General features: G+C 32.4%; 3 protein-coding genes across 4 annotated transcripts in view; 1 reads left to right on the top strand and 2 right to left on the bottom strand.

The window, feature by feature from the left end:
* Window positions 1-19,389, top strand: part of LOC144852035 (copper chaperone for superoxide dismutase-like) — a 121,245-nt gene that overhangs the window by 77,761 nt on the left and 24,095 nt on the right. The window lies entirely within an intron of this gene.
* LOC144851737 (phospholipase B1, membrane-associated-like) lies at window positions 349-8,323 on the bottom strand. Of its 2 annotated transcripts, none has more exons than XM_078709334.1 (14): window positions 8,209-8,323; window positions 7,603-7,685; window positions 7,117-7,223; window positions 6,812-6,872; window positions 6,356-6,414; window positions 6,176-6,243; window positions 5,649-5,692; window positions 5,369-5,477; window positions 4,906-5,104; window positions 4,592-4,680; window positions 3,843-4,017; window positions 3,530-3,625; window positions 2,558-2,623; window positions 349-1,919 (listed from the first exon to the last, which is right to left on the bottom strand). In XM_078709334.1, exons 2-14 carry the CDS (start codon window positions 7,664-7,666, stop codon window positions 1,698-1,700), a joined length of 1,359 nt encoding a protein of 452 aa, XP_078565460.1. In that variant the 5' UTR covers window positions 7,667-7,685; window positions 8,209-8,323; the 3' UTR covers window positions 349-1,697. The 2 variants fall into 2 exon arrangements, with proteins under 2 accessions (XP_078565460.1, XP_078565461.1); XM_078709335.1 differs by lacking the exon at window positions 8,209-8,323 and adding an exon at window positions 7,920-7,969.
* Window positions 10,902-19,377, bottom strand: LOC144851808 (phospholipase B1, membrane-associated-like). Its single transcript, XM_078709431.1, has 14 exons — window positions 19,158-19,377; window positions 18,588-18,647; window positions 18,015-18,085; window positions 16,911-16,977; window positions 16,577-16,635; window positions 15,744-15,811; window positions 14,120-14,163; window positions 13,732-13,840; window positions 13,002-13,200; window positions 12,489-12,577; window positions 12,206-12,281; window positions 11,876-11,980; window positions 11,601-11,696; window positions 10,902-11,369 (listed from the first exon to the last, which is right to left on the bottom strand). The coding sequence occupies exons 1-14, from the start codon at window positions 19,264-19,266 to the stop codon at window positions 11,010-11,012; spliced, it is 1,512 nt and encodes a 503-aa protein (XP_078565557.1). The 5' UTR covers window positions 19,267-19,377; the 3' UTR covers window positions 10,902-11,009.

The raw sequence follows: 19,389 nt of genomic DNA, 5'->3' as shown, positions 1-19,389 counted from the left end.
AAAGCTTAACACCAACTTGCATAAGAAATAGTATAATTATGAAATATGCCATATTATGTTGAAATAATTAATTTAACGTAATATTAAGAAAAATTTAAAAAGAACGAAGATAAATGCAAAGCTTTAAGTTACGATACCTATAAATAAATAGCACATCCTCACGCCTTGCATCTTAGTGTGATTTGTTGGGGTATTTTTGAAAATTATTATTTATGGGTGAACACTTCAGTACCAGGAGTGTTCTAAAGATGCAAGCAATGTAACACATTAAACGTATCAAACCCAGCCTCTCACATGATACTTCGACGATATGATATATCTTTCCAGGAAGAGGCAATGAGAGAAAGATATATGTCACCGACCAAAGTGTTTCTAATTGTGTCCAAATTTGACGAAATCCAACTGATGATGAGGTATAGCATGCATTGCCATTATAACTATGCAATAACACAGCAACATGAATCTAAATCTGGAGTGCCATAGTATCTGTAGCTCTAACTTTGATTTAAATTTCAACCACAACAAGAAAAAAAGGTGACACTCACACTTAGACTATTTTAAAAATATATTGATTTCTTTACATAAACCATGGAAGTAAATTTTTACCTCCATGCATAAACTTAACCACAAAATATTTCTAAAGAAATTTAATAAAAGAAAATTAACCACATTCAATAGGTACTGTACATTTAACTAAGAATACATAACAAGTAATTAAAGATATCTAATTGCATTGATGACTTTAATATTCACATGATATTATCTACTATTTTTGCATAGGCACAATTGTACACAACAACATACCGGTATGCTGAAACACCCAATAAATATTTACAAAAAGATATATTGTCCCTGTAAATAAATTTAGTTTTTTTCCAATTTTTTGCTGAATATGCCATTTTAATGTCACATAATAGTTATTTTACAAAAATTATTTACCTGAAAAAAATTGTAATTTAAAGCAAAAAATACTTAAATTGTCTGTCATACAATGGTTTTTGGTTAAAATTAACTGTTTCTTTTGTCTTTTTATAAGTGAAATAATTATTTTTGTTTTTACAGAAGTGAATGACTTTATTAAACTGCAAAATGGCCTATTTAAAGTCTGATTTTATCTATTCTATCTATATTTTATTTATCTTCATTTGGAGGAGTGGAGTTGTGGCTTGGTGGTTATGATGCTTGGCTACCACTCCAAGGGTCCTGGGTTCAAGTCCCGTCACATGTCAGGATTTTTTCTAAGGACAAAATTACAACTCCACTCCCAAAGACTTGTAATAAGACTTTGTTTCTGTAGAGCATCTTGTGTATATGTTTGTCTTGTGAACCTCTGATGGTCCCTAATGATCAGCAATTGCTGGATGGATCACCCTCATTAAATATGGTAAAAAAAAAAAAGGACAATACATCTTTAAACAATACATTTCACATTGTGCTTGTGTTTGAATGGTCTGTAATCGAGTAGGTTATCCCCAAAAATATCCTTCAATAACCAAGCCCTTAAAATTAAATAATATGATATATTTAGATTTCTAACTGCATTTTAATCAATAAAATCCTTTTTTGGTGTCAAAAATAATAATTTTTAAAAAAAAACAGAATCTCGAGAATAAACAAAGCATCAAGTGAATGCATCGGCTGGTAGTTTGTGTTGGACAATTGTCAGCCACTGAGATTTCATAATAAAGATTACAGTGTTATATTGTATGGTATGGAAATCGATGTACTTTAACTCGCATAAAAACAACAAGTAATATTAAAATGACACCGATCAATGACAACATCGTAACAACTATAACATGCACAGGTGACATTTTAGACTTTGAGTTTGAGTCTGCAAAGTTGCCTGCCAGTGGTTCAGGATATCGTGGTTGCCAATCGGGCTCACTGTTCAGGTTCGTGTATAAGTATGGAAATATCTAGAAAATATATATAAATTCAAGGCAAATTACTGAAATGACAATGCTTTGGGTATCAGTGGCTGGATCTCAATGAAGGTTCGTGTATAAGTATGGAAATATCTAGAAAATATATATAAATCCAAGGCAAATTACTGAAATGACAATGCTTTGGGTATCAGTGGCTGGATCTCAATGAAGATACAAAATAAAATAAGCTAATACATGGAAAAGTGGGGAAAAAAATGGGGAAAAATCCTATGGACATTTGACCGTGGCTGCATATATAATTTACTATTTTATTTATATATTCTATAATATATATTATATAGCAGAACTCTTTGTAAAATTAAATTAGAAATATTTTATTTATTATAAATCTTATTCTTGCAGCAGAGTGCAGTTGTGTCACAAGTAAAAATAAAACAATCCTGACAGATATTGGATTTGAACCCAGAGGTCTGGGATTGGAAAGCCACCAACTCTGCATTGCAGCAAAAACCACTGTCAAAGAAACATTTGATAAATCACCATATATTGTTTGAAAAGAATTTTCTGATGATTACAGAAGTAACATGTGATAAACACTGTATGACAACTTTCCTGGGATATAGTGGGGAGAAACCATTGGTTCATTATTTGTACCATTCTTAGCTTACCTGTGATGGACAATTGTATTTGTCATCCACGTTCAACACATCTGTCTTACTCCCTACAGGTTGTATCTATACAATTTCACATAATAAAGATAATATAACTAGTAACAGTGTAATGAAGAAATAGTAATTACTGCTTATATATGTTTGTAAGAATAACATTTATAATTTGCTGTTTTAAGTAATGTTTTGTTTGTTATTTGATTGATATAATAAATGAAACTTAATCTTCAAGTTTAAGTTTTATTTTAGAATATATCAACTGTAACTTTAACATGGGAGGAGGGCTCACAAAAACTGCTATATATGTAAGCCAAACTATAATCGTCCTCTATCACAAATTCACAGTGACCAATAATAGTTATAAAAGGTTTAACAAGATACAAGATACAAGATACAAGGAAACTTTATTCATCCCAACTTGGGAAATTGTGTTGCTGTCTTATTACAATGCCGTAAAGAAAAGAGAAATGATAGGCCTAATACATAAGTGTGATAATAATAACAATAACAAAAATAGTGTATTCGTAATAAATTCCCCCATCTTTGAAATCTTTCATTATAGTCTCGTATGCCCCTTGGGAGGAAGAAGAGACGATGGCGTTCAGTGGATCCCCGTGGCGGCCTCAGTCTACCACTACGTTCCATAAGGCAGTCGGCAATGTCCGAGTTAAGGAGATGACTAACATCATTCCATATCACTCATATTGCGCAAGCGTTCATGATAGACCGAGTCCACCACAGGTAATTCACATCCAACCATCCTCCCTGCCCTCCTCACCAACCTGTCTATTGTATCCCTATCTCCCCTACCAACATTCCCACCCCAACCCACCAGACAATATCCATAAACAGAACTAATCACTGAAAAGAAAAGAGTTTAATTAAATCAAGGGATCATATTACTGCAGTAACTACATTTTGTTTACTTTTGAACCTTTTTTGGTATTTAAGTAAATCATATTGAACACTTACCATGTTATTCCATAAAGCAATAGAACTTGTTGCATGACTCTTTAAACTGAAATGGAAGCAGTCCGGAGCAAAATATGTAAGGTCACCATTTCCTTCCTAATGCCAGAAAAAAATAATATAAAATATGATATTTACCATCACACAATGGAAATGTATTTATAATTCAACAAACAAACAAACTTTCAAACAATATGTGCTGTTCCGATGCATTAAACCACTATTCACATTGATCACAAATATTTTGAATGTTATGGTCTGTTCACATTGAACAATATTCATCCTAAAATATAATCCATAATAGCAGAATCTTTACCTTATCAAGTGGTATTTTAGCATGTGATAAAAACGGCTGCAGGACCACTGTAAAATCCTCTTTGGTATCATAACGTCCACTTAGAATAAGTTTCTCAACTAATTGATTGTACTGTTGGCTCAAATCTGAAACCTGATGAATCCTTTCGCCATACACAGCACATGAGCAAATAGCACTAAAAATTTGTTATTAAATATTTTAATATATAAATAATTGTGTTTTACCATACTTCTATGAATAGAATAGTACTTTAATGTATTGATAATAACTCATAATCTTATTTTTTGTGCTTCACCATGTAATTGTTTGTTTAAATTAGGTACTCTATGAACCAGTGCAGCGCCTACTATGAACGACAGGAGCTGATATGCACCAGTACATCGGGGTAACCAGTGGCGTATCGACTATAAACGCTCAATGGCTAAACCCAGAGGTTATGGGGGCCCCTGAGCAGTGCCCAGAGGAAAAACAGGCATAAAAATATGTCGAAAAAAGGCTAAAACGCCCGAAGTGTTGGAGGGAGGCCACTTATGGTTTTTAAACCACTGAGGGTAACTCCTATTCTTCCAAAAGATGCACTTAGTTTAAAGTGCATATACAAGCCATATATGTATACACTGGACCTTCAGTTTCAAGTCCATCCACTGAAGATTTGTATTAGAACTATGGACGAGAAAAGCCTGTGCTGATTCTAGGCTATGGCGCATATGCTCGCTTGGCAACTCAACTCAAATGTGCATGTTACTTACAGATGAACAACGCTGCATACAACTCCCTTTAACAGTGACAACTGTGTGAGGTCCATGATGTTCACCACATTTACAAGAGCCCTAGGCACCTGCAAACACACAAGACTTTCTTTATATAACACAACAAAATAAAAACGACAGTTCTCTACATCTTTACATTACGAAAAAGTCTTGAAGCACCAATTTAAAAAAAAAATCCATTGCTTTTGATTGGTCACTTTGTTTATGTTGCGGCTTACATGCTTGCGTTGAGTCCTAGTGGGTACCAAGCTTTAGGACCAGATATGTATAAAACAGACAATTTTGAAACTTACAGTGCTGTGAAAAATGTCTAGCGCTTCTTTTATGTTGGCTTCGAACCGATCACCCGTGAATCTTTCCTGATTGTCGCACCATCCACATAGATCGTTACTACCAATGAATAAAGTGATGATTTTCCAATCATTGTAAAAGTCTGTGTTTGGATCATCTTTCAACCTCTCTATAAGTTCAACAGCTTGTACTGCCATATCCCTATAAAGCAAAACAAATTTGTATGAACTTTCATTTACTGTAGTACAGACATCAATAAAAGAAAAAGAACACTGCATGAAGTATAGTACCGTATAAACAGATTATGTAAGTGTAATACATAAATATGTCATATGTCAATGAAGATTCTATTAAAGTATTATTGTATACCTTCAAGTCATCCATGACGCTTAACAACAATGGAATATACTCATTACACAGAGAGCCATTGGACCTTATATTGCAAGTAATTATCATGATACTTACTCCGATATAGCCCCTGGAACGGCTACATTAAATTTAGAATTGGCTCTGTTTTCATTTCCTGTACCTGTTGAGTATCCGTAAACCGATGGGTTGTAGTATTTGAATACATCTTAAAGAAAAAAAGTATAAAGTAACAAAAGCCTGGATAGAACAGAGTAATAAGTGCCCATGATATGTTTATATAAAGTATTAGATAATTGTATACCACATTGTAGACACCAAGCTACAGTAAATTGTCCATAGACTACAAACAATTTCTAAAACAATTTGTTTATCTTACTTGCTAGACTTCGAATTTCAGTTATATCATCATCACCACCAATCCTAAGAGAAAGAAAAGCAAAACAAAAAAATGTAAAAAAATTGAAAATTATTACCAATTATTTGATACATAATGGTAAAGGTAATCAGAGTCCAGTAGAGGTCCATTTACAAAAAGTTATGAGATAATAATACATTAGAGTGAGTGAGTGGCCGAGCGGTTAAGACAGTGAAACCGTAATTACGTAGCCATAACATCGGCAGGGGTTCGAGGCTCACTCACTCCATGGTTCTGGTGGTAGAACGAGTCTTCTCGGATAAGGACTATAAACCGTGTCCAGTGTACACATCTAGCTCGTGTGCACTTTAAAGAACCTAGTACATCTTTCGAGACGAGTAGGGGGTTACCCCGGTGTATTAGTACATCACAGCCACTGATCACCAACTGGGCCCTCTGGGAGACCAGACTTTGACTGAAGACGTTACCCAGTATAATAAATTTATATTTCAATCAATTCAATCAATACAAATTTAGACAAAACTTACGACCAAGAAACTCCTCTAAATTCAGTTAAAACACCAATTAATGTACGAGCTTCAGCTCCATTTGCAGCCTTCAAAAATAAAATATTTTAAAAGAAATTCTTCCAATTAAAATGTCTTTTTTTTAAAATTCAATATTTTAAACATATTCCAATGATATAATTATGTGAAAATAATTCTTACTGTTAATGAGTCCCCTAATGCAGCAATAACATCAATATCACCTGGGCGCAACTGATTGACTACAAAAAAAGATATAACTTTGTTATTGTTCATTCATATTAGTGATAGTTGCTCCTATGCCATCAATAGACAATGTTTTTAAATACAATGTACAATATCATATGTCATAAAGCATATAATAAAGTAAGTGTATAAATACAGAAAATACATAATAGGGAAAAATAAATGAAAATACAGTTTTGTTAGGAATCATGTCAAAATTATTCCACCTGCAGTTACTGCAGTACTGTTTACTCTTTAACATTTGTGCATACTGAGTTATCAAGTTTTTGGTACAATATAAATTTGAAAGTGACTCATACGCTCATGAATTGAAACAAACTAAAACACAACATTATTATTGCAATAAAAAAAAGTTACTGCAGCAGAAAAAGTTGATCTATAAATAGAACATACCTGATTTTGGTTTTTCGGTTGATTTGGATGGTGGACAGGGAAAGTCAGACATGAATTCATTCTAATAGAAAATAAATGATTGAATGATGAATTGAATGAACACATTAAGATGTTATTTCATCAACGTCAAGAGTTTTAAAAAGTCACTATCCAATCAAACTCCAATGGTCTAATGGTAGGACGTCTGCATTTCAAGCAAAAGGTTCTGGGTTGGAATACCTGTATTTCCAATTTTTAGGATTTTGCTAGGCAGTTTATGCTTGTGAATTTAGGCAGCAGGGCACCACTTGACTTCACTTTCATACCTTGATTTCTTCTCCTTGTGGGTCATGTCCAGCTTTATTCAGATTCTGTAACTGCTCATCATATTCTTGCAATCCAGCAATAATCTCTTTAAATCTTTGCCATCTTGCTGTAATAACAAAATAAGCATTTTGTATGTTATTTTATTCAATCGAAACCAACAGTGATAATTACCGCCACTAACAGGTTTGAAACATAACAGAACAGTTAACAATAAAATAAAAATATATATATATATATATATGTAAAAACATAGTATTGAACTAGTAATATACATTTTGAATGTTAACATTTTGGGGTTTTGCCTTCAATTATTGATGTGTTACATATTGCTTATATAAAAGCTACACATTTTCAATAAAATAATTATTTCAATGATTTACCAATTAAATTCAAAAATTGTAAAAACTGGTCCAAATATCAAATATAAGTTATTTTAAAATGGCAGAATTTTCAAAGCACACATAGAATGCTTGTACAGTACTTACAGTTATAGCAAGAGGTTGATGGAAATCCAAGTAGAAAGAGAACACAATATAAGTGTATGCGCATTACAGTGTTTTCAAATATACTGTTGATAAAAAATATAGAATTAGTTTAGTAATTCATGAAACCAAAGAATGACTTTACGCAATTTCAAACACAAGTTTGTTTGTATTAGTGGTGCTTTGCACTGTATCCAGCAGTTTTTCCTTTCTAAAGGTGAAATTAACAAAATGTTCCTCTTCTGTACATTTAATTACTTTGGTACGTATATCACTGACCTACTGTAGTAAATATGTTACAAAATCCTGTGTAAACATACCTTTAAAACAAGTACATGGAACACTGTAGCTGTATCATGCAGTCCCAACACAATGCATATTATATAGTCATTGAATACTACTGAGACACATTTAAATAAGGGCAAAAATATTACATACTGTAAACTATTACATAATTGAATAACGCCTTTTCTTCCATGGAACTTAACAATACAAAACCTTGACTTGTCTGAATAATCGGTATAGAAATAGACAACTTGCTATATTTGTATAGCTTATGGTTCGGTTAACAACAATTCATACTCAGTACACCATGACATTTAGACTTACCATAGAGTTATTATTCAATCTAGTGGATTATTACTAAACATTCATGAACATGTCACATGTTCATCCACAATATCAAGATATTGCAAAATACACACATAAATATCTGATATTAAAGGTCAAACATCAAAGAGTAGTTCTGACAGGTCATATGACTGAAACTGAAAAACAATCAACGTTGAGTAAACTTTGAATCAACTCCTTAACAACCGTAATCAGGAACTAATACAAAATAGTCAAGTAGTATAAATACACCTATCAGAAGTACCTAGACAATGTAAGGTACAAATGATGAAAATATAGGTACCTTATCTCAATCCAAAGGCGGCAAAAATAATAATGCAGTGGGTATCAGAGGCTGGATCTCAAGGAGATACAAATAAAATAAGCAAAAAGCTAAAGCAAAATAAAACAATCAGAAAGAAAGCTTTTCATTAAAAACACTATTCCCTTGTTGACCAGTTGAAAAAGGGTTTGCAAAGATCTCAACTTTTCAATATCATGCATGACCTAATATATTGAAAGATATGGATCACTGGGTTAAAAAAACAAACTGGGTTAAGAAAACAAACTGGGTTAAAAAGAAGGTTTAGGCTCTTCAGACTTTGATGGAGTTGTGGTAAATATATAAGTAAACAATACAAACACAAATATTAATATCATCATAATATTGTAATTCATTTAATTTTAATACATAAATAACAAAAAACTCATTCAATATAACATATACAAGATTTAAAAAAAAAAGATATTATTTTTATAATACTCTTTATTTTAGCCACACAAATTAACATAACACACTCAGGCGACATCAGCCCTATATGCCAAAACACAAATCTCACTCCTGAGGTTGATCAAAGCATATTGATGGAAACGTCGAGAAACTCAACAGTTCTTTTCAGAACTAATATATGTAGTGTACTGCAAACTTTATATCAACATATAACATAATAATAAACACTAAACAGTGATGAGTAAAAACACTTTTTGTAACTTGTAATATACACTTTCATTAATATATTTCATTATATACAAATTCGCGTTATCAACAATAATTGTATTTCTAAATACTGTACAAGGAAACCATTCAGGTGTATGATTTTTTCCAAGGATTTGTTATAGCTTGTGTAATTACACAATTATTAGTAAAGTTAGATTAAGGGAAGCTAAATGATTAAGAATGTACATAATTAGATCAAACAAAATGAGAAAATTAGACTTATCTACCTGCATTGTATTTTGCATTTGTCTATGTGCTCAGCATGGAATGACAGGTGCCCCCCAATTCACTGTTGTTTTTATGTCTAGGAATTAGTGGCCATATTCACCAAACAAAAGACCAAATTTCTTTAAATACTGATTAGTATTCCAATCAATAACTAGATTTGAACTCGTCACTTTGACGAATTCGGGTTATCCGCCACGCAAACTGCACGTGCACGTCATACGTTAGAATATTGCGCTCAGAAAAACGATTATGCCATTGACAAAATGTTAGCGCGCTCTCTATTTTGTGTCACGTCTAAGTATATTAAGCATAACACTATACTGTATACATACTACATTCAGTGCAGAATAGATGAAAAAAAGTGACCAAAGTTATTGACGCTTTTGAACATGATGACGTCATCACAATTTTAAAAATGGTAAATCATGCGAAAGGTAATTGATTGACCTAGACAATATAAAAAAATAACGGGAAATGGAATACCGATAAGTGGAGATGCGCTCTATTAAATGTGATGAGCTATGACGAAAGAGACAAAAATCCTCTATTTTATATTCGAGTGGCCATACGATGACGTCACAATATCGGGTTAGCCATATCGATGCATGATTCGATATCTACAACTCATCTCCTTTCAGAATATGTAATAAAAAATAAAATTAACCATGTAGTTTAGAATCTATGACTGTTTAAAAAAAGGCATAATTTTGACGAATTTTTGAACTTTTTCATCAAAAACGCGCGTAAATTATCTAATTCCACGTGCTCGTATGACGTGATTTTAATTCGAAATTGTTTAAAAGTTGGTAAAATTACTAGAAATGGCTGGAAAAACATAAATCACGCGAAAAAAGCATGTTTTAACGCAACTTGCGCACCGCGTGGGAATTTTTGACATGCTCAAAATGACATGAAACGCATAGAAAGTTGATTAGAAATTAATTTTTTGCATTTTGAAATTTTATACGCGCGTGCGCGCGTAACTTTGTTTGAAACATGCAATTTTTAATCCATAGAAAGTTTGCCCTTGATATGACTTAAATTTTCACCAAGTGTCAATACAAAATGACTTTTGGTTTTTAACCTATGTTAAATACGCGAAATTCATAAAATTGCGCGTAACTTACGCTGCGCCACTCGCACGGGACCGAAAACCTTATTACGACATCTTCAGATAGAGGTCAATCTTTTGATAAAGTTATACACTGTTATGTTGAGAAGATTTAGAGATACACGCGCAACAAAATTCTGGGAAAGAAAGAAGAATAAGAAAGAAAAAAAAAAAAAAAAAAAAAGATCCTGACAATAACAAGGGGTAAAAAGAAATTTCTCTTAGCTCTGTCTACACTATCAAACTTTATGTGACAAAAAAGTGTGATGTGCCCATATATGGACATGATGATGTCATATCACTACCATATTTGGGTATATCACACTTTAGTTTGATAGTGTAGACATACAACACAAGACTTTTTAAATTTTATATATGTTTCCTAATGCGTGGATGGTGAATACGACCACATGGTGTTAATAAATCTTCATTTAGGTGACCTGTATTTGCAGTACATTTAATATCTTAAACTTTTACATATCCCTTTCTTCCAATAAGCTTCTTTCTTTTAATTACAACTACTAGAATCACACACAATCCTACAAGAACGATGACCCCTAAGGTTATAGAAACTATAGAACCTTTAGAAAGCGACTCCTTAGTAGAGTCATCTTCAGCGTTCCATCCCATGACATCACTGTCTTCTCTCTGAGACTGTGTTTTGTAGTTATCTTTCTTTTGTTGCGTTTGTTGAAGATTGTTCTTCTCATTGACTTGGAATTCTGGTGCACTGTTCACATTTGTGTACAGGTATGGGAAATCTTCAGTTGGACAGTTGATGGACTGATAGTTCCAAACGGTATCCTTGGATCCTACTCGTTGAAACTGATGAATAAAAAAAAAAGAATTATCATAGTAATGTACAAGTTTCAGCAATAACAATCCAGTGCTCTGTCTACATTATCAAACTAGTTTGACAAAAATGTGATGTGCCCAAATATGGTAGTGTTAATTATGATGTCATCGTGTCCATATATGGCACATTACATTTTTTTGTTACAATAAGTTTGATAGTGTAGACAGAGGTGTGGTTGGTGAAATTCTGAGACCATGTACCATATTGTTCCAGAGAGCAATAGCAGCAGCAGCGTGTCCTATACCGCTGAAGTGAAAGCAATCTGGTGCAAAATATGAAAAATCTGGAGAGCCATCCTGCAAAAAAAAGGAGGGATATTGTTTATTTTTTTTAATGTAATGTAAAATGTCTATATAAAGCAGTACAATTTGTTAAACCTTACGTATTATAAAACAAAATTGAAGACAGTTTTTTTTTCAGCATAAAATCATCACTTTACATTTTTCTATCATACATATAGAATATCATGTCTTACCTCAAGCCTAGGAATATCAGTGTTATGAAACATAGGCTGATATGCAACAGTAAAATCTTCCTTATCATCATATTTGCCACTATCTACAGCTGACTGAAGGAATGCCTAGTAAATACAAAGTTAACAGAATAGTCACAAAATCACATTGTACATATTTCAAGTATATAGCCAAGGAGTACCAACAGCAATTATTCACTCTAGAAATTCTTTAACAAAAACTCTCCACACAAACTAATTCCCCTACATCGGTACATAGGTTAGTGTGTCCGGAGAAATGCAAGACTCGAACCCATAACATTGAGATTGGTAGGCAACAATACAAAACATTACCTGGTATTGCTTGGTAAGGTGAACGACCTTCTCAAGTCGAAGCTGTGATCCCAGTGGACAGGGACATTCCAGAGTACTGTAGACACACACATTGAAAAGATGTTGTTATATATAATACATTAGGTTGATCATTGACTAGGCAATTAAATTGAAACTATGTATTGTAATGTTAAACTTACACATAAAGTACAGTGCAAATTGGTATCAATAACTACAGCAATAAAATTGTCTAGGCAATGTTAAAATGACTTGAAACCTGTATGTATTGTAATGTTTAACTTACACATGAAGTACACTGCAAATTGGTGTCCTAAGTTCCCTGATAATTTCAACATTCAAAATACCAACAACATTTACAAACGTTCTAGGCAACTATAAAAAAAAATAAAATTTCCAATAATTTATCAACAATGTAAGAGAAAATATATAAGCTCTGTCTACACTATCAAACTGTATGTGACAACAAGATGTGATGTGCCCATTATGGACATGATGATGTCACATCACTCTCATATTTGGGAAAATCACATTTTTTTTGTTTGATAGTGTAGACAGAGCTTTAGAAACTATTTCTGTTTTTAAGGATTGAACCATTCTTAAGATCTGCCATACTATCAAACTTTATGTGACAAAAATGTGATGTGCCCATATATTGACATGAAGATTGGAAGATACCATATTTAGGCATATCCCTACCATATTTGGGCACATCACATTTTTTTGTCAAAATAGTTTGATAGTGTAGCTTTACACAGCGGCCTTTCAGACATCCCTCAAGTATAACTGTTTTCTATACCTCGTCATGGAATATCTTCAAAGCCTTTTCTATGTTTGCAACATAAAGTTCTGCAGTTCGCTCTTCTGGTTTTTTACATGATTGACATAAATCGTTACCTCCGATGAAAAGTGTTACCAGTTTCCAATCGTTCTCAAAGTCAACGTTGGGATCAATTTTCATCTTTTCAACCAACTTCAGTGCCTGATTTTCCATGCCTCTATAAACAATAACCATTTTAAATGTGAAGTTTTCTAAACAGTACTAAAATTGTATGAAAAACAGTATGTCCCAATTGACATTCAAACTCATCTGGTGAATATTGTGTAATTGATTGACTAGAGTATTTACACTATAAACCAAATGAATTGTGCCCTAGCCATATAATGATGAATTAATCTCTGGCTGTGAATTAATAAAACCTAGATGCTACTGGGAATTACAACTTTCTGTAGTACCCTTTTACCAGTTTCACACAGAGCTTTGTTACCGTAATATTGGGAGAATCATGTACTGAAGAACTATGTTCCTTTGAATTCTTTAAATATTGTGGTATTAAGTACTAAAGGTGCCACTAGACAAGACGATATTGCAGCAATTTTGATATTTTCTGTATGAAAGGCCTCGCAAACTCTGGCGTTTACACACAGAGGCATCAACATCTGGGTTTAGTGTATGATGTGTGCCCTGGTGTATGTAAATTCTAAAGTTTTGTTAGGTGAAAGGGGTACCGGACAGTCTAGTAACTTACACTGCCTTGGCTCCTGGGACCGCTGAATTGAGGTTTGATCCCAGTGCGTCTGTTCTTGCAATCCCTACAGAATACCCATGAATATCAGGGTTGTATTTCCTTAAAATATCTACAAGAAATGAAATATTATTAAATTACTATATATAGCGCTTTGTAAACTTCGGTGTACATATTATTGTAAACAACTTCACTCAATTAATCTTTTTCCAAATGTCATACCCAAGCCTCCTGAGACTCCTGGTCATATACAGTATTATCTTTCATTTTTACTGTAGGAAGTTGTATACAAAACAGAGTAATAGGCCTACAGTAAAATCATGGTCTAAAATATACAACAAAGAGAATCATATTGTAATTTAAAAATATCCATCTGGTTACAACCACCTACTTGTGAGTGTTTGATATTCTTCCAGATTGCCATCACCACCCATACTAGAGAATGACACAATAAGAAATAAAAAAGAGAATTTATAATTATGAAGCTACAAACCTGCAAAAATAACAATAATGGTATCCTTCAAATACATAAAGTTTGGAATATATTTTTTTGTTACTAAAGAAAACTTTATCAAGCCATCAGGGGGATTACCACCTATCTGATAGGGCAGTGATTAATTTACTAATGGTAATCCTTGGCCACATTGCCTAAAGACATAAAATATAAATTAAAAAATTCATTCATTTATGTCATTTGATCAATTTAGTTTGTATTATTCATTTAAAGGTCAATTTACACAGATAAGCGGTAACGGTAAGAGGAAAACCGCGTAGCTTGTCCCACATATAATATGTATCTATCCTGAGCGGAAACCGCTAGTCCGCTCTACGCTTTGTGTAAACGGTCATAAGAAATAACATAGGTTCTATATTTTTATTACTGTTACCGCTCGTCTGTGTAAATTGGCTTTAATGCTTATATATTTGAGCTTCTGGTAAAATAAGCCCTTATTGATCCAATAAGAGGATATCAATTGAGAATAATATATGGTATTGTTTTGTTATGCTCTTCTGATGATGATGACTTGGAATTTTCAAGATGTAAATAGACTCATTGTTTGTCACGCTATATACAGTTTTGAATGTGAAGGAATTTACAATTTCTACAACATGATTGATTATACTTCCTTAAATGGGATCGTATTGAAAGCGAGAAGACACAATATAAAGAAGGGAAAAATTCAGGTAATAAAAACTATTTTCTATACTTAGTAATACCACAAGGAATGGAAAGTCAGACAAATTAAATTTACACTACATAAAGAACTAATTTTTGTATTCTCTCCTGTATTGTTGCTTTGATGGTACCTTTTTCCTTCTTTTTTTATATACTCTGTACATATTTTTAATGTTTGTTGATGTTATGTTATGTTTTTTTTTCTTTTTTTTAACCACACCACAAATGATTTGCTAATGTGTTACCATTCTAAAGGTTAAGTGTCCAAATTAAATTAAACTACTGCTTATCACTATATTATGCATGTATTTTGTTAACGTATTGTAATTAGGCTACTAATCTGCTTTATAAAAGTTTATACAAATATCTGGGATTACTAAAGCAGATATCCCAAGATTTTCCCGATATTTTGAGTCTGGTTTCCGTCTTCTTCATTTAATTTAATTTTATTTCAGATCATTCAATTTTACGTATAGCCACAGATTTAGAAAAAAAAAATGAAGAAGAAAACAATATTAACTGAATGGAGGATAACCCAAGAAAGTTTAATAAAAAACTAATTTCCATTGGGGTCCTCAACTACAAAAAGAAAATATTGAAAACATTGCAACTTCCTAATTTAAATTTCTTACAATACATTTAAAACATTTAACAAAATTAACAAATTTAAAAAAATGTTTAATGGTGGAATTTGTCCTTATGGATTTTCACCTATGGCATTAATTTCTGATTCCTTAAAACTTCTTGTTTTTATGATTAACCATGTTAATAATAGCATGGAAATTTTCTAATGACATTATCTTTGGCATCATGATAAAAATGTAATGCTTTCACTTACGACCAGGAAACTCCTCTATACTGCAACAACACACCAGGAAGAGTTTCACTTAATGCTCCATTGGCAGCCTGAAAACATTAAACAAACCACGGATTCAATAATCATTACCATGACAATACAGAGTCATTATTGTTCCTGTACATGTAATGTGCTAAAATTAAATTATTACAAATGTTTGCTTTGGTTTAAATCATCTTCATATGTTTCCTTGAATTTAACCCCAAAACAAATTTACATTTACAATATTTCAATTGTTGTTATTATTTGTCTGTTTTTATTACTTTTTATAGCTTGTAGGTTTAGTAGGTATTTACTTTGTCCATTTTGATGATTGATTCACCGACACACGGAAACTGAAGAATTGCAAATACATATCAATCATATATTGGCTTGCCTCATTTTTTAGTTTGTTTTATGTTACTGTATATCCTCTGGTAATCTCACCTCCCTAGAACATGAAATTGGGCTGACTGTAGGGGGTGGGACTATACCCAGGGAAACCCTGGTTCAGGAAAAAATTATTGGTAAGCATTTCTTATAAAAACTCATTTGAACTGCCTAGAGAGAGGCCTATACATCCAGACCAAAAGTCAAAAGGATATGCCTGTTTGTGAAATAAGGCATAAAGTAGGAGGTGGGATTAGACCCAAAGTTAGATTACACCCAAGGATATATGGTATATATCAAACTTGTGGATCCTCTGATATCAATAAAAAATGTTGTGGATGCAAGAATAGATTTTAACAAAAATTTACAGCTACTGTATTTGATAATGGAAGATTGAACATTTCAATAACCTTTCATATTCAAACTGTAATTTTGACTTGACTTACCGTGATGGAGTCACCAATAGCCCCGATAACTTTGATGTCACCTGGTCTTAATCTATGAACTGAAAAGAACATTAAAACCAGTAAGATTACTCATGCGAGAGTGATGTAAATATAAATAAAAACATTTAGTGTAGGCCTACCATGATATATTGAACTATTTACAAACAATCTTAATGGATAAATTGATTTTACTTTATTTATAGTGAGTAAGTTATGATTTAATAACCGTCACCTACCCTTGTACACAAGATATGCACTGGAGGGAAGGTGCAATTGGAAATTGAGGACAATGTAGAAAGAATTTTACACCCAAAACTTTTAAATTTTAACAAACCTGATGTTGGAACATCCCTCGAATGCACTACTGCACAGTTAAACTCTCCAGAAGGCAAAACATTTCCCTAACAACAAAAAAATTAGTTTTCTGGCTTAATATTTTTTCTTTTTCATTTTACCACCTGAAATATTTTTTTTTTTACATCGGGGGAGGCATTGGGCCTAACACTTCCACTGCTATAGTTTTTTTTTTAGACTTTAGACAATCAAAAGTTTGAACACAATGCTATGAAAATAAATAACTTTTCTGTCAAAGATATTATTTGAAACACACCCTAAATACAACAATGATAATGATTTGGGAACCAATTGAACTTTATCAATGTCAACAATTCAGATAAAATGTATTTATAACAACAGTCACATGCTTATCGAACTGGGTACAATTATTGATAACACACAGAAAAACTTTGATGTCAAATTAACAAAAGTTTGTTCTATTGATAAAGAAAAGTATTGTTATTTATACTAAGTGATTATGTATCAACAAAATTACTTCTATATCTAGCACGATAGGACATAATCTATAATGTTCTATTTATGACCTAATCACTTCAGTTAAAATGACAACGTACATGCAATAAGCCGATTATATAGGATTGACAGTATGCTATCAAAAGAGATTGCAGCAGCCCAGTATAAAGTGTGTGCTTATTGTGAATTTAGACGCATCATGACCCCTGACAATAACCGCATCATGACACCTGACAATAAACTTTTACTTGAATATTGACTATCACCTGATGTTTGAAAGTTTATTTGTGGGAATAATTGCTTTTTGTTTGCAAATAACAAACCTTGTTAAACTAACAGGGGAGAGGGAGAGAGAGGGGGTGGGGGGAGAGGGTTTCTATGGTTGTCGCCAACTTGTAGCTATTTCACACAACCATACACAAAGGGAAAATTACCGGAATTGACTGTGGGAAGGTCCATTAACATCATCTTCCTATAGGAACTGTGCAGAACCTTGTTTGAGTAAAGTTGCATATGGGTTGGTCACATGTTGAACTAAATTTGGTTATTTAGGCTTGTCAATTATATTGGTAAGTTTGCAATCAGTCTTAAACTCAGCTACTACCATGAGTATAATTATATAGGTTACCTTTGCTCTTGGTGTGTGACATTTTGGGGCATCTTCTGTTTCATGTGAGTACAAAGCCTTCTCTAGTGTACCTTTTCAAAAAGAAAACAAATGCTATCTGTAATAGTTACCTTAAAAGAAAATAAAAATCATAAATAAAATCTTATTTGGGAAAGGGATAATGGATAATGTGTTTTAAATAAGTAGATGGATATGCAATTTTTTCATGCTAAATTAATTATTGAAAATTTTAGCTTTTACTTTTTTATGCACCAGGATTATCTTTTCGTTTTGTTATGTTTTAAATATGTAAATTAAATATTAAAACTTTCAATAATAGTACTGTATTTTGTAAAATCCTTTTTTTATTTACATTGTATTTTGTTTTGGCTTTTGGGTGTACCATGAGTGAGATTATACCCGAAGGTTTTAAAATTTTTGTTGAAAAAATCATAAGAATATTAAAGTATATCATTAAACAATTTAAGAAATGCCATCAAATTGGAAATCATGAATGCAACAAAGCAAGTGGTCTCTAGTGAATGAAGAGGGAAAACTCTGGAGAAAGTAAAAATAAACATTGGGAAAACTTACCATCTTTCCAATAATCAATGTCTTCACTGGTTGCATCTATACTTTTACTTTCAAAAGTACCTATAACAAAAGCAGTTTAACTATTGATAATAAAGCAATTGAAAACATACTGTAAAAAAGAATAAAAAGAAGAACTGTTGAATAAATTATAGGAAATAGTGTTCTTAGGGGTACTGTATATCAATGTGACTAGGTTGAGAGAGTCGACAAATAGAAAAATAAGACACAATTAGAAGCGGGATCAAATTCCTTTATGGCCAGTCCTTGAAAGACCACAATTTGTAAAGGAGCACTTTTTGGTGGAGAAAGGAGAAATTTAGTAGAAAAGGCCATACCAGGGAAGAGTAAAATTACAATTGGCAGTGCAGCACGTATAACAAAGTTTATTATTAACTTAATTTATTCACAAAACAGTGTAGAAGAATAGAAATTTTTGGATTAACACTCTTCAACGGCTCATGAGTTTTGCATAATTTCAGTCTTCCCTGGCCATTACCAACAATATCCACTAGGCCTACATACACTACATTACAGTTTTATGATACAAAAAACATCAAAAAAAAAACTTACTATCTCCTGTATAATTCTTTTCATCTAGGTGTGTGTCTCTACATTGAATCACATCGTTAAAAACGATAACAATTAGAAAAAAAACATAGATAGCTCGACACACAGCCATTATTTCTGGACGTAAAATAATCACGAAACAAATATTATGACTTTAATGAGCCTTTATCAACTGGTTAGTACACTTTATTAGTGTCTGAGTTCAATAAAGTTTATGTTTAGATAGTTAGAACAA

The sequence above is a fragment of the Antedon bifida genome, chromosome 9 (genome assembly GCF_963402885.1).
Source record: "Antedon bifida chromosome 9, ecAntBifi1.1, whole genome shotgun sequence".
Classification (NCBI taxonomy): Eukaryota; Metazoa; Echinodermata; class Crinoidea; order Comatulida; family Antedonidae; genus Antedon; species Antedon bifida.
The sequence above is the reverse complement of the archived record's forward strand: the minus strand, read 5'-3'. Positions and strand labels throughout refer to the sequence as shown.

Excerpts from the sequence above, each read along its gene's own strand:
- LOC144851808 (XM_078709431.1), bottom strand. The coding sequence starts at position 19,266 with ATGGCTGTGTGTCGAGCTATCTATGTTTTTTTTCTAATTGTTATCGTT. Across the intron at positions 18,648-19,157 it reads AAAGAATTATACAGGAGATA|GTACTTTTGAAAGTAAAAGT; the intron begins GTAAGTTTTTTT and ends CTTTTGTTATAG. Across the intron at positions 13,201-13,731 it reads GTCCCAGGAGCCAAGGCAGT|AGGCATGGAAAATCAGGCAC; the intron begins GTAAGTTACTAG and ends TATTGTTTATAG.
- LOC144851737 (XM_078709334.1), bottom strand. The coding sequence starts at position 7,666 with ATGCGCATACACTTATATTGTGTTCTCTTTCTACTTGGATTTCCATCA. Across the intron at positions 7,224-7,602 it reads ATCAACCTCTTGCTATAACT|CAAGATGGCAAAGATTTAAA; the intron begins GTAAGTACTGTA and ends TTGTTATTACAG. Across the intron at positions 3,626-3,842 it reads CTAAAATACCACTTGATAAG|GAAGGAAATGGTGACCTTAC; the intron begins GTAAAGATTCTG and ends TTCTGGCATTAG.